The following is a 12,300-nucleotide window of genomic DNA, read 5'->3' on the forward strand; positions in this document are numbered from 1 at the left end:
TAAGTTAATTAACTTACTGCCTGGTACCACAGCGGTGGAGTCATGCTGACCTATCTTGGAGCATGACGTCACTTAGACTCTCAGACAGCTGGATGGATGAGGAAACAGTGTTCACATCCTGTGGTTAACCAGGAAGTCAGGAAGTTAATGCCACAAAAAAATGAAGTAAAATAAGTTGTTTGGCGTCTTTTTCTTTCTCTCTCTGAATCATGAACTGAACAGAAAAAAATGTTTGTTTATTTTTCTTTAATGAACTCTGAAGAGGGAAAGTTTTATGTTATTGAAACAAAGACTGAATTATTGTGGAACATTGAAAGTAATTTCTTTGGTGGTTACATCATTACAACATCCTTTGTGTGTGTTTGTAGTGTTAGAGACACTTTTGATTAAAAAAAAATAAAAGAAGAAGAAGAAGAAACTATTATTGTGACCTGACATCCAGACAAAATAAATGACTTAATTAATAAATCAATAAACATCTCTGATGAAACATGATGAAACCAGCACAACATGGATGTTGACTAAGAGCAGAAAGACAGATTTGAAAGTCTCTCTGTCTAGAACTGATCCCAAGATCCATGAACCACAAGAAGGATTTGATTTGTTTCCTTTTATTGATTCACATGAGAAGAAGTAAAAATAAAAGAACATTCATGAAGGTCTGTTGTTAATCTCATCTCCTCTTTCTGTCTTCTCTCTCCTCAGCTGGAAACACTAACTGGTGACAAGAAGAAGCTTCAAGAGGAGAAACATCAGCTGAAGAAGGAGATGGAGACCAGAAACAAAGAGCTGGAGACCAGAAACAAAGAGCTGGAGACCAGAAACAAAGAGATGGAGACCAGAAACAAAGAGATGGAGACCAGAAACAAAGAGATGGAGGAGATAAAAGATGAGGTGAAGAACAAGCTCATAGACATGGAGAGAGAAGTCAAAGTCAACTTTGTTTTCAGTTTCAATATGTGCAACACATACAGGATTGAAATTATCTTCATCAAAAACAACTAAACAAAAAATATAACCATGAAAAATGCAAACATTGAGATTTAAAAGTGGAGCATGAAATATATATATTATGATGTTGATTCACTTCAATAAATACTTCAGAAAGAAAACAATGAAATGAGAAAATTAAACATCAGAGAGAAATAAAGGAGCTGGAAACAGAGGTTCATGTTGAATCCAGATCTTTTAATTCCATAATAAGGAAGTAGTTTAGAACCAAATCAGTTTGTCATGTTCCTCAATCAAAGTAAATGTTTCTCATCATGTCTCTTTATGTGACTTCACTCTCAGTGGGAGAAGAAGCTCAAAGAGGAGGAGAAGAAAAGAGAAAGAGCTGAGAAAGAAGTGGAGACACTGAAGAGGAAACTGGAGCCTGAGGTGCTTCACTAATAAAGTCTGAATGATTGAGAGATAGAACATGAAGCTGACTGATGTGAAAGGACTAATTTGTGGATGTCGTCTCCTCCCAAACCTGAACAAACACAGAACAGCAGCAGCTCAGTCAGTCTGGAGACGTCAGGAGACGTCACTGTGGTGGTTAATGACGACTACAAGTTTATCTGTCTGAGAAACAAGTCTGATCAGGTGATGTTGCTTTAAGAGTCAAAATCTATTTTCTTTATTTTTTTCATAGAAAATATTGATGTAACAGATTTAATAGACACCAACATTCATTTGTTCCTGTCTCTGTGTCTCATTCTTCTTCTTGTGTTTCATTTCCGTCCTGCAGGACAAACCACTGGGAGGACGTCAGTTAAAAGTCCAGATCAACAATAGTGAACCCATCACATACACATTTGATCCATCAATGAAACTCAAGACTGGAAAGTCTGTTACTGTGAGTCTTTGTAGATGTTTCATTGATGTTGTTATATTTTCCATTTTCTTACTTTTCCTTCAGTTTTTCTAATTATTATTTTCTGACCGTGACTCTGTGACTTTTGGATTTACTACATTTACAGATATGCCATCCAGACTGTGAGCCTCTTTATGTTCTCTCTGGTTACCTGGTGTGGAAGGACCTGAAGTCCTGGAAGTCTGGAGACAGAGTCCAGGTCTCTCTGCAGTGAAATAGTTCCCAGTTGAACTCCTTCAATAAAGTTCAGTAATCCAGCAAACAGCAACATTATAGATGAGAAACAGCATGACTCAGATCTTCCTGCAGAAACCACACACTGCAGAGAAAGTCTCTGGAAACACTTGGCTCCATTTTATTGGATTAGTCAAGTTTGATGTGAACGTTGGTTTGTTTAAAGACTTTTACAGGATGACGTCAGTGTTTTATGTTGTTAAAATCTGACAGAATTAATATTTTAATGTTTTAATTCTACTTTTTTACATAGTTGATTGTAATGAGAGGCTTAAATGTGATTACAATTTTCAAAAGACATACTTTTCCATTTAAAGACTCGTTATTTTAACTCTGTATTTGCTTATTCAAGAACATGAGTCAATATTACATCAGTGAGAAGCACCTCTAGGACTAGAAGTTAATTTAAAGATCCAATCAGAGTCCATGAGCTGAATGTGAAGAGAAACTGGGTCAAAGTCTTGACCTGAATCCAACAGAAACGCTGATGAGAGGAAACCACCACTGACTTTGTTTTTGTTGTTGATAATGAATAAAATAAAAAAATAAAATAAAAACCCTGTTGGAGCTTGTTGTTGAGAGTCTGATGCAAGGAGCATCTAACACTTCAGGAATGACTGCACAGCATGAACTGACGAATGAGTGAAATATGTGATAAGAACCAGACGGAGGTCAGATGAGACAGATGTCCACCCTTATAACATACGTTGGACGAAACTGAGACAAATCTGATCTGATCAGCTGAGGAGTTAACACAAGGCTTTAGTCTCATCCTGACTCAGGACACAGGTGCAGGGGATGTTAATGAAGGTTTTCATGTAGGAAAACACCACAGCAGACTGTAGTCACACGAAGATGTGTTTCATTTGACTTGGAAACGACTGAACAAAGAAACAACACAAATATAATATGAAGCCATCACAAACACTAAAGCCTTATGCAAACCTCTGACTCTTCTCTTTAGCCAAACTTTTGAAATCCAGTGTCTTTTACGTTCACATGTCGTTCATACTCTCATGATGCATTTTGTCCATTTGTGACAAAAATGTTCACACATAAAGAAACTGCCATAAAATCCTCACACTTCAATATTATTTTCTACTTTTTTTCTTGAATCATTAGAACAACTTCAAAGAGTTTTCAGGATTTTAACTCTTTAAATGTCAGTCTGAAGGTTTGACCTGCTGGTTTTGAGCAGTTTTAAGTTGTTTAAGTGATTTATGGAGAAAAAATGGAAAAGAAATATTGATGTATGAGGATTTTATGACTGTTTTTTAATTATTATTATTTTTTATTTAATAATAATAACTTTCCTTACTTAATAAATTTCTACAGTGCCTTTAAAGTACACAAGGAGGACGCCAAAGAAGACGCTTGTCTGAACAGCTGAGAAGTGAACACAAGGCTTCAGTCACAGTGACTCAGGACACAGCTGCAGGAGATGGCAGTGAAATTTCTGAGAGATCTTCTGACCAGTTGTAAATCCCCTCTCTCTCGTTCAGCTCTCACAGTCTCCTTATATTTGGTTCTCATCCCCAAGAACCCACATTCATAACAAAGGAAACTTGTCTCCTCACGTCTGGTAGTTTTACGAGCTGACAGACAGTAAATTACCTTTTAACCTCCACGCGTTGTACACACTTCTCAAACCCAAAATCAGGAAGAGAACCAAGAAGAGGAATCACATACTAGAACAGCAGACTGTAGTCACATGAAGATGTGTTTTATTTGTTCACTTGGAAGCAACACAAAAACGAGACATTCACAAACACTTAATATACTTCCATTTAGTCCTGTTCAGACCTTCCACTAAACATCAAGTGTCCAGATCAAGCAGCGACTTCCAGCTCTAAGTGTTGAAGCCCATGAGGAAGTTCAAAAAACTGCAGTTCATCGAGTGGCCAATAGAGGCGCCAAAAGGGAGCAAATCCCCATAGACCCCCCATGTTAAAAAGCCCAACTTTACAGCATCATTAAACATGTTTACAGCCTGGTTCAAAAAACTGTTTTGGTATCAATGGTTTATTTCACTATTTATGACAACTGTTACAACTAGATGGAGCCATTAATCACAAACCAGTGACGTCTGTTTATTAATAATGAGTCTTTAAAAAGAGTCTCTCCTTGTAGCTGTGAACTAGGAAATAAATCTGAACTTAAATCAACAGAAAACAATTATTTAATATGAGAAGACTCATCAGAATTGTTCAAGAAAAACATGAGATGATGTGAAAGGAGGTAAAAAGTTGTGTTTTTTTAATGTCATTCAACTTTAAGTAACAGGTGCAGCACATAGTGAAATGAGAGGACGTCCCTCTGGGACCATGGAGCTGCATGAAGACACAACACTGAAAACAATACAAGGGACTGAAGATAAAGTGCACGTGTGCAAACTCAAGCAGACGACACAAAACTGTGCAGGACGACAGTGGAAAACACAATGCATCTACACAAAGATATTACACAGGACAAAGAGCAACGTGGGCTAATAGGCAGACTAACAGAGTACGAGTTACAGCGGTTATTTATCATCTTATTTTAAATGACATGAAAAGTCTTAGTTCAACAGAATAACACAATACAACACATATATAAATACAATCTGATTATACGTAGTGTTATTGTATGAGCCGCTTGCTCTTGCCCTGAATCATATCTGTAGTATTGGGAGGATATGAGCTAAACAGCTGCATCAGCCACATCCATTACACTACACCTCTGCACCTGAAGGCAGTTAAAACTCTAACTGGAGTAACGACAATAATTTAATGCTGCAACACAAACAAAAGGTTCACATCAAAGAGAAACGACATCAACCGTGTTCCTTCTCCTTTTATTTTTAATTGTAAAACTTCATCTGCTACTGAGGTCATGTAAACTGACCTCTAAAGTGTCTTTCAACTACCAGCTGCACCTTTAAACAAACTTAAATATTTTAGTAAATCAGAGTTTAATGAAACAAAATCTTTACCTGAAGTGCCATAAAACCTGTGACCTTTTAAAAGATCCTAAAACTGGCACAGGATTAATCTGAACTTTCACTCACAAATCTGTCCAACTTAAAGACAGACGCCAACAGGGAAAATTAAAAAAAGATATTCCGACGGTGACGTCAAATCACAAAAGCGAAAGTATCTTAAATACAGTGTAAAAGTATCTGGCTTTTTGTTTAGTGCATTTCCAGCAGGTTGTGACCAAGACAGGAACGTAATCTATCGTGGACTTTTCTGAGTCCATTCTTCAGAAATAAATAAATATAATTTAAAATGAAACTACAACAATGTAGTTAGTAGTAGTTCCAGTCGCTCCACATGGAAAATATCTTGTACAGTGTTTTTGGCTGAGAGACATTAATGAATTGTTCTTCAAGTTGAACTTGATTTGAATGTCCAGTGGTCGATGGCCGAGACGTCTCAGAGCCACTGGACAGTCCTTCAACCAATCAGAGCCACAGAACTATTTCTGTGCACAACTGTCAGGTTTCGTCCTTTTAAGTAATTTCCTGTCAATTTCTCAGGTGACGTGTATGACTACTGTTAAACCACGCCCCCGAGCGATCTGATTGGTCCAGCAGAATCCGTTCCCAGTGGAGAGAGTCCAGACTGAGATTTTCCAACCTGAGGTTTTGTGGATTTTTGGGCATCTGAGAAGCTCTTCAGACGTTTGGCAAAGAACGATTCTTCTTCAAGATCGTCCTGGTTGCTGTCAACAGCGTCTTCAGGTTGGACTTGGTTTGTGTCAGCGGGAGGTGATCTTGCTCCTGTTGGTCCTCCTCTCATGTCCATTAACAGCTTTTTTTTAAGCCAGGCTCTCAAGCTGGTTGCATCGTGTTTGGGGAAGCTTTATACTTGAGACTGAAAGAACAATTAACAGAACAAACAAAACGTCAGCTGACTCCTGGAAAAAGTCTGTACAGCGCAAGAAACAAGAGATTTAGGTTTAGGTTTGACTTACGTCTCTTTGTGACGCCATTTTTTGAAGAGACAAACACCAAGAGCTGTGAGGATTACAATGACGACAACCACGGCAATCACAAGCGGTACATGTGAACGACCACCTGATGGGAAAGAAAAGACATTTAAATACACAATCATAAGTGAAGTTGAAATCGATCTGACGCCAGAACTGTTCCCTTACCAAGATCAACGTCTGTCCCGTTCTTTGAATCTGGAGTTTGGTCGACTCTGGGAATCAGTGACGCATCTGTCCAGGTAACTATGTCTGCATCTGGAAAAACAAGTTCCAACTAAATATATTGATTGTGGAAAATGTATTTTGACAAACCAGTTATAGAAACTATGATGAGATGCGTTCCTGTCATTAGTTAGCGTTAGCCCACCAAAACTAACAACATGCTACAAACAATGTGGCTAGAAATTAGGTGAAGAACACAACATTTGAAGGAGCATCACTCAGATAGTCATGCAGCCTCCATCATGGTCAGTAGCAAACTATGAAGTGAAAGAAGTCTCATCTAAGTACATTACAAGTTATAAGAGACTGTAATGTATTAGCATTTAGCAAACTTAAGTGGTAAAAATTTTATCATTTAAGTTCAATAAATTTATCATTCTCCCAGTGAGAAGATCTGGAGCCTTTCTGGGAGGAGTTTGGATGTTCTCCCTGTGTCTGCATGGGTTTTGTCCGGGTACTCGTTAGGCTAATTGTTCACTCTAAATTGCCCCTAGGGTGTGAGTGTGAATGGTTGTTTGTGTTATCCCTGTGATGGACTGGAGACCTGTCCAGGGTGGACCCCGCCTCTCGCCAAGTGACAACTGGGATGGACTGCAGCAACCCCCACATCCCTAATGATAATAGGTAGTAGAAGATGAGATATTTACAGAATATTCTCACATTTTTGTCCTTTAAATAGAATAAAACTTCCCCAGTCAGATCATACAGATGGATCCTGCATTTTTGTGTTTTTCTTATTTATTCATTCATTTTGAAAAGCAACCAAACATCAATCTGAACTTGATGGTGTCTGGATGAGACACCATTCTGGTGAATATAAGGAGGATATAAGGATTTTCAAGCTGAAACAAGTTGTTAACTCATGTTAATAAGCTCAATACTCAATAAACTCTGCTCTTCACATCTGAGCCTGACTGGTCCAGTGTCTCAGTCTCCATACAAACTGAAATCTGTTTCCTGAAGATCAGCCTCCACATTCTTTATTATTTTATGACTGGCAACACTGTCAAAGTTCACTCAGAAAACTGAAATCATTTGAAGTTGACACATTATGATGATCCATGATGTTAGTTGTTCACATTTACAGGGAGATCCTCGATGGTCATTTAGAAGTTTTTATATTATTTGAATCAAAAGCTGAATCTAACAGATGAAACCTTGTTAATAATCTGGAGCTGGTTGAGGTCAGTGGTCCGTGGATGATTTCCAGACGCGTTTAATGACAGAAACTTCACTCAGCAGGTATGTCGTCTTCTGAAGTTGATTTATCTTTTCTGTGCTTCCTTAGTTCTTCTCAAAGTGTCTCTTCATTCTGAGCTGTTGCTGATTTTAAACCAAAGCTAGATTGAAACGTGAAGTTGAGATTTATTTTCTATTCCTTTGTGTCAGTGAGAAAGTGTTGATGCAGTTGTTTGGATCTTTGAACAGGACGTTGGAAAGTTGGTCAAACTGTAGGTGACAAATGTGAATGTATAAAATAATCCTTACAGGAGGATTCACATATGAAGATTTAAACTTCACTGTAGAGGAAACAGAAATGAAAGTATCATTGTCACAAAAAGTCAAATGCTCAACTGCTGCTTTACAATAGTTTTTATGATTATTGTTGGTTTTATTGAAGCTGAGGCCTGGAGTTGTTGATACTGTGGCAAAGAGAGCGGGAAATACTGCACGAATAATGTAAGAGGGAAAAAGACCAATAACACCACCTGGGGAATTCCACCCCAGGAAATACTACTACAGAATACAAGAGTAATAGAGATGTATTGCAAGACTAGAAAATTCCCTCTGGGAAATTTTGAAGGGGCTACGGGAGCTAATGCCAACATGGGAATAAGCACAGTTAGCCTACATGTAGCACAATTAGCTTACAGTTAGCACAGTTAACCCACAGTCAGCACACTTAACCCACATTTAGCACATTTAGCGTACAGTTAGCATAGTGAGCCTACATTTAGTACAGTTAACCCACATGTCACACACTTGACCCACATGACGCACAGTTAGCATATTTAACCCACATTTAGCACAGTTAGCATACGGTTACCACAGTTAGCCTACAGTTAGCACACTTAGCCTGTGTGTGAGAGAGTATTGCGCGCTTTCGCGCACATGTTTGTGTATCCTACTACTCTTCCTGTGTGTATTTGTAGCTGTAATAACATAAAGGTACCTGTGTGTTTGTGTGTGCATGTGGTGTGCTTACGTGCACCTGTGTGTATATCTGTAATCACAAAGTTACCTGTGTGTGTGTTGGTGTGTGTTGTTGTAACATTAATGTATGGGACACAGGGACCAGCTGTATTAACAGCAGAGACATCTGATTAATGAATTGGTCTCAGCTGTGGCCCAGAGCTGTGGCTCAGGGGTTGTCGTTGCAACTCACAGTGGTTGTCAATGACGACGGAAGCGCGCAGAGAAAAGAGCGAGATTTCCCCCCTTTTCACTGGTCTCACATTTGGGCTTACTGTGACAAAACGGTAGCTCCTATCAGAAAAACAGGCAGACCGTGGGTGTCGTAAGACCTTCCTGAAGACTTTGATATGTTTTTTGTCCTCCTGGAGTAAATATTTTGGACACACTCGCGAGTTAAAGACAAAGGTCCTTCTCCTTTTCTCAGAAAATCTTTGCATTGGAGTGAATGGAGAGCAGAGAGGTACTTTACCACAAACAGAGCCTCGCAGTTTAAATTCTGTGCGTCTCACTGCTTTGCCGAGCACATTGTGAGAGACACAACACGTTTGTCTACAACTGTGAAAAAAATCTTGTGTCTAGTGTGTAAATTGTGGCCGGGACGAGCGTGGAAAGAGAAAAATTTCAGGCGATTTCACACATCTCACTACATTCCGCACTCTAAAACGAGATGTTTCGAAAAAGATCATGGTCATTGAACAGTGATTGATCAACAACGATAAGACGTATCCAAACAAGAAAATAATACTCCAATACACAAGGCTTGTGTCTACATTTTAAAGTTTAAATGAAGTCTGTAGGTGAAAGTATGTCAGAGCAGTAGACCTTTATAAGTGTAAGTGTATAAATGTGTTTTTTTGCGTGGTTTTTTTTTGGGAAATTCATTGCAGTTTTTCATTACGTCACAAAAAATTTGTATTACATGAAAAAAAGTAATAGCACACCGATCCCAATCAACCTGCACATTTTGATATATAACTCGCCCTCCAGCTGTTCGAGCTGTAGGATGAGTTAAGGGCAAATATGGGAGGAAGAGGAACAAAAATAATAATAAGAAGAAACGTGCGGGATAACAATAGGGGCTCGGGGCTTCTGCAGTCTACAGCTTGCTGCTGTAGACTGGAGGCTCGGGCGTTGCCCCGTAGCACCTTATTAAACCAAATATTCTTCATTTATGTTCAAAAACTTAAGTAGGCAAGGAACTGCAAAAGAGGAAAGGGTTCACACTTCAAAATAAAGTCCAAGCACCATTCAAATGGCATACTCCCCTACAATCATAATGCTTGCGATTTTATAACTTTTTAAAGATGACTGTACATTAACTTGTGAGGAATCGTCCGTTTCATTTTCAGGACTCTCTGATTCTTCAGATGGAAGGTCTGTTCCTTCACTTCCTGCTCAGAACCATCACCAGTTTGGTTTTGTGTCTCCTCCTGACTCACTGTTCTAGAGGTAACTAATGAACAATACAATATTTAAAAGGTCAGAGTTAGACCTCGTCAAAATACATATGAATCAATAAAAACCAACACTCAACACTAATAGTTGAAGTGTTGTAGGTGCAATTATTTCCCAATTGTGCTCGAGCAACGGTTTGTGTTATTTGACTCTTCATTATGCGGCACACATTTTCAATGGAGGACAGGTCTGGATTTCAAGAGGCCGGTCTACCGCCAGTCTTTTACTACAAAGCCATAGACTAGTGTTGGAAGACTTTAACAATGTGTCTGGACATCGTCTCCCTGAAATAAACTAAAGATGTTGCTTGGATGGCAGCATATGTTGCTCCAAAACCAACCTTGGAGCATTAATAGTGCCTTCACAGATACCATAGACACTGTTACAACCCCGGCTCAATGGTTGAAACAAAGGAGAAACATACCACATGGTTTTACTGTTAATTTCAGCCCTTTTATTGAGCTCAATTGAACCACCAGCAATACACAAGCACGAATCGTTCAAATGAAGAAGGTTGACTGAAGGTGTGTGTGTGTGTGGGTGGGTATATAGAACCAGACACAAACTATACCACAGTGTCGGCCAATCCAGGCAGGTGCTCAGTCATCAGAGAGAGAGAGCAGACTGACTGAGGCGGCCTTTTAACAATTAGACCACACCCCAAAGGGGTGGAGTATTCTGGACGGCCCACTTCTGCCAGGTCTGTGGGAGGGAAACAGCAGTGAAAGACAGACAGGTTACTGGGCCGTCACATCCACAAACACACTCCACTAACCCTAAGGAACCAGCAGATTCAGATTCAGAAAGATTTCATTTGTGCCCAGGGGACGCAACAATGATGTAAGACTGAGTGGAAAGTAAAACAGGATAAACCAATAGGAATAAATATATATATATAAAATAAATGAACATAGAGATAACATGGGTACTAATACACCCCCATACCATCACAGTTGCTGGCTCTTGAAACTTGATACTGATAATAATCTGGATGGCCATTTTTTTCTGTAGCCCACAGGACACAATATCTATGATTTCCAAATCTATTTGAAATGTGGACACATCAGACCACAGCAGACTTTTCCACTTTGCATCAGTCTGTCTCAGATGAACTCGAGTCCAGAGAAGCTGGAGGTGTTTCAGGGTTTAGTAAATTTATGGCTTTCTCTTTGCATGAATTTTATCTTGCACTTGTAGATGTAGTGATGAGCTGTGTTAACTGACCTCTAAACTTCCTGCTGTATCTCTGATGGATTTGTTGCCCCAGTCTGAGGACAAATTGGTTCAATTGAGCTCCCTTGAAAATATATTTCCATTTCCTCTTTTGATTAATGATGTTCCAGATCTAAAAGTGAAAGAATTAAAAATAAATTTCATCAAATAAATGGAAAAAAAAATAATAATTGTTGAATGAACTGAACTATTGAGTCCCTTCAATATGTTTGGATGAGCAGCAAAAATAATCAACAAAAGTGTCTAGAGATGAAGTTTATGACACTAACTCCATACATTCTAGTGCAGAACTCAACAATCCTCTGTTTTTCTTTCCAGGACAGTCTGAGTCAGTGGATTCACTTCAAACAATTGTAGCAAGAGTTGGTGGTGACGTTGTTCTACCGTGTCAAATCAAACCTTCAGTGGATGTTTCTGCAGCAACGTTGGAGTGGAAGAGGTCAAACCTCTTTGTCCTGGTGTGGCGTACTGGTGCAGACTTTAAAAGACAAAAAGATCCATCCTACAGAGGAAGAACATCTCTGTTCCCTGATGAACTGAAACATGGAAACGTTTCACTGAAACTCTCTGACGTGAAGCTGTCTGATAAAGGAACGTACAGATGTTACATTGTAGAGAAGAATAGAGAGATGTTTGTTGAGCTTGTTGTTGGTGAGTAGACGTATAAAGTATAGTCCTCTGACATCAACTCTGACCTGAAGATGAGTTTTACTTCCACTGACTCTGGTTTGAAATATTTTGTTTCTCAGTGTCAGCTCCTGTCTCCTCACCCGTCATCAGTTTATCAGGGATGGACAGAGACAGAGGAGGAGTGGTGTTACAGTGTGAATCCAGAGGCTGGTATCCAGAGCCTGAGGTGTTGTGGCTGGACGCTGAGGGAAACCTTCTCTCTGCTGGACCTCCAGAGACAGTCAGAGGTCCTGATGACCTCTATACTGTCAGCAGCAGAGTGACTGTGGACAAGAGACACAACAACAGCTTCACCTGTAGAGTCCAACAGAACAACACCCACCAGACCAGAGAGGCTCACATACATGTTTCAGGTAGAACACACTTAGAGAAAAGGACCATGACATGATTTTAGTTTGACAGTTTGTGTGTGATTGTATAGAAATGTCATGTAACTTTGT

The 12,300-nt window shown here is 39.2% G+C and overlaps 2 protein-coding genes across 2 annotated transcripts; both read left to right on the forward strand.

Moving 5' to 3' along the window:
• Positions 1 to 62: 62 nt before the first annotated feature.
• On the forward strand, positions 63 to 2,140 carry LOC125005815 (lamin-A-like). The gene is made up of 5 exons (XM_047581466.1): positions 63 to 123; positions 1,331 to 1,380; positions 1,489 to 1,587; positions 1,733 to 1,840; positions 1,965 to 2,140. Exons 1-5 carry the CDS (start codon positions 63 to 65, stop codon positions 2,070 to 2,072), a joined length of 426 nt encoding a protein of 141 aa, XP_047437422.1. The 3' UTR covers positions 2,073 to 2,140.
• Positions 2,141 to 7,392: 5,252 nt separating this feature from the next.
• LOC125016350 (V-set domain-containing T-cell activation inhibitor 1-like) lies at positions 7,393 to 11,999 on the forward strand (the record flags this gene model as incomplete). Its single annotated transcript, XM_047598803.1, has 4 exons — positions 7,393 to 7,528; positions 9,832 to 9,931; positions 11,489 to 11,821; positions 11,920 to 11,999. Coding segments are annotated over exons 2-4 (495 nt in total), but the record flags the coding sequence as incomplete, so codon positions are not given.
• Between the last annotated feature and the right edge of the window lie 301 nt (positions 12,000 to 12,300).

The sequence above is a fragment of the Mugil cephalus genome, chromosome 1 (assembly GCF_022458985.1).
Source record: "Mugil cephalus isolate CIBA_MC_2020 chromosome 1, CIBA_Mcephalus_1.1, whole genome shotgun sequence".
NCBI classification, from domain to species: Eukaryota; Metazoa; Chordata; class Actinopteri; order Mugiliformes; family Mugilidae; genus Mugil; species Mugil cephalus.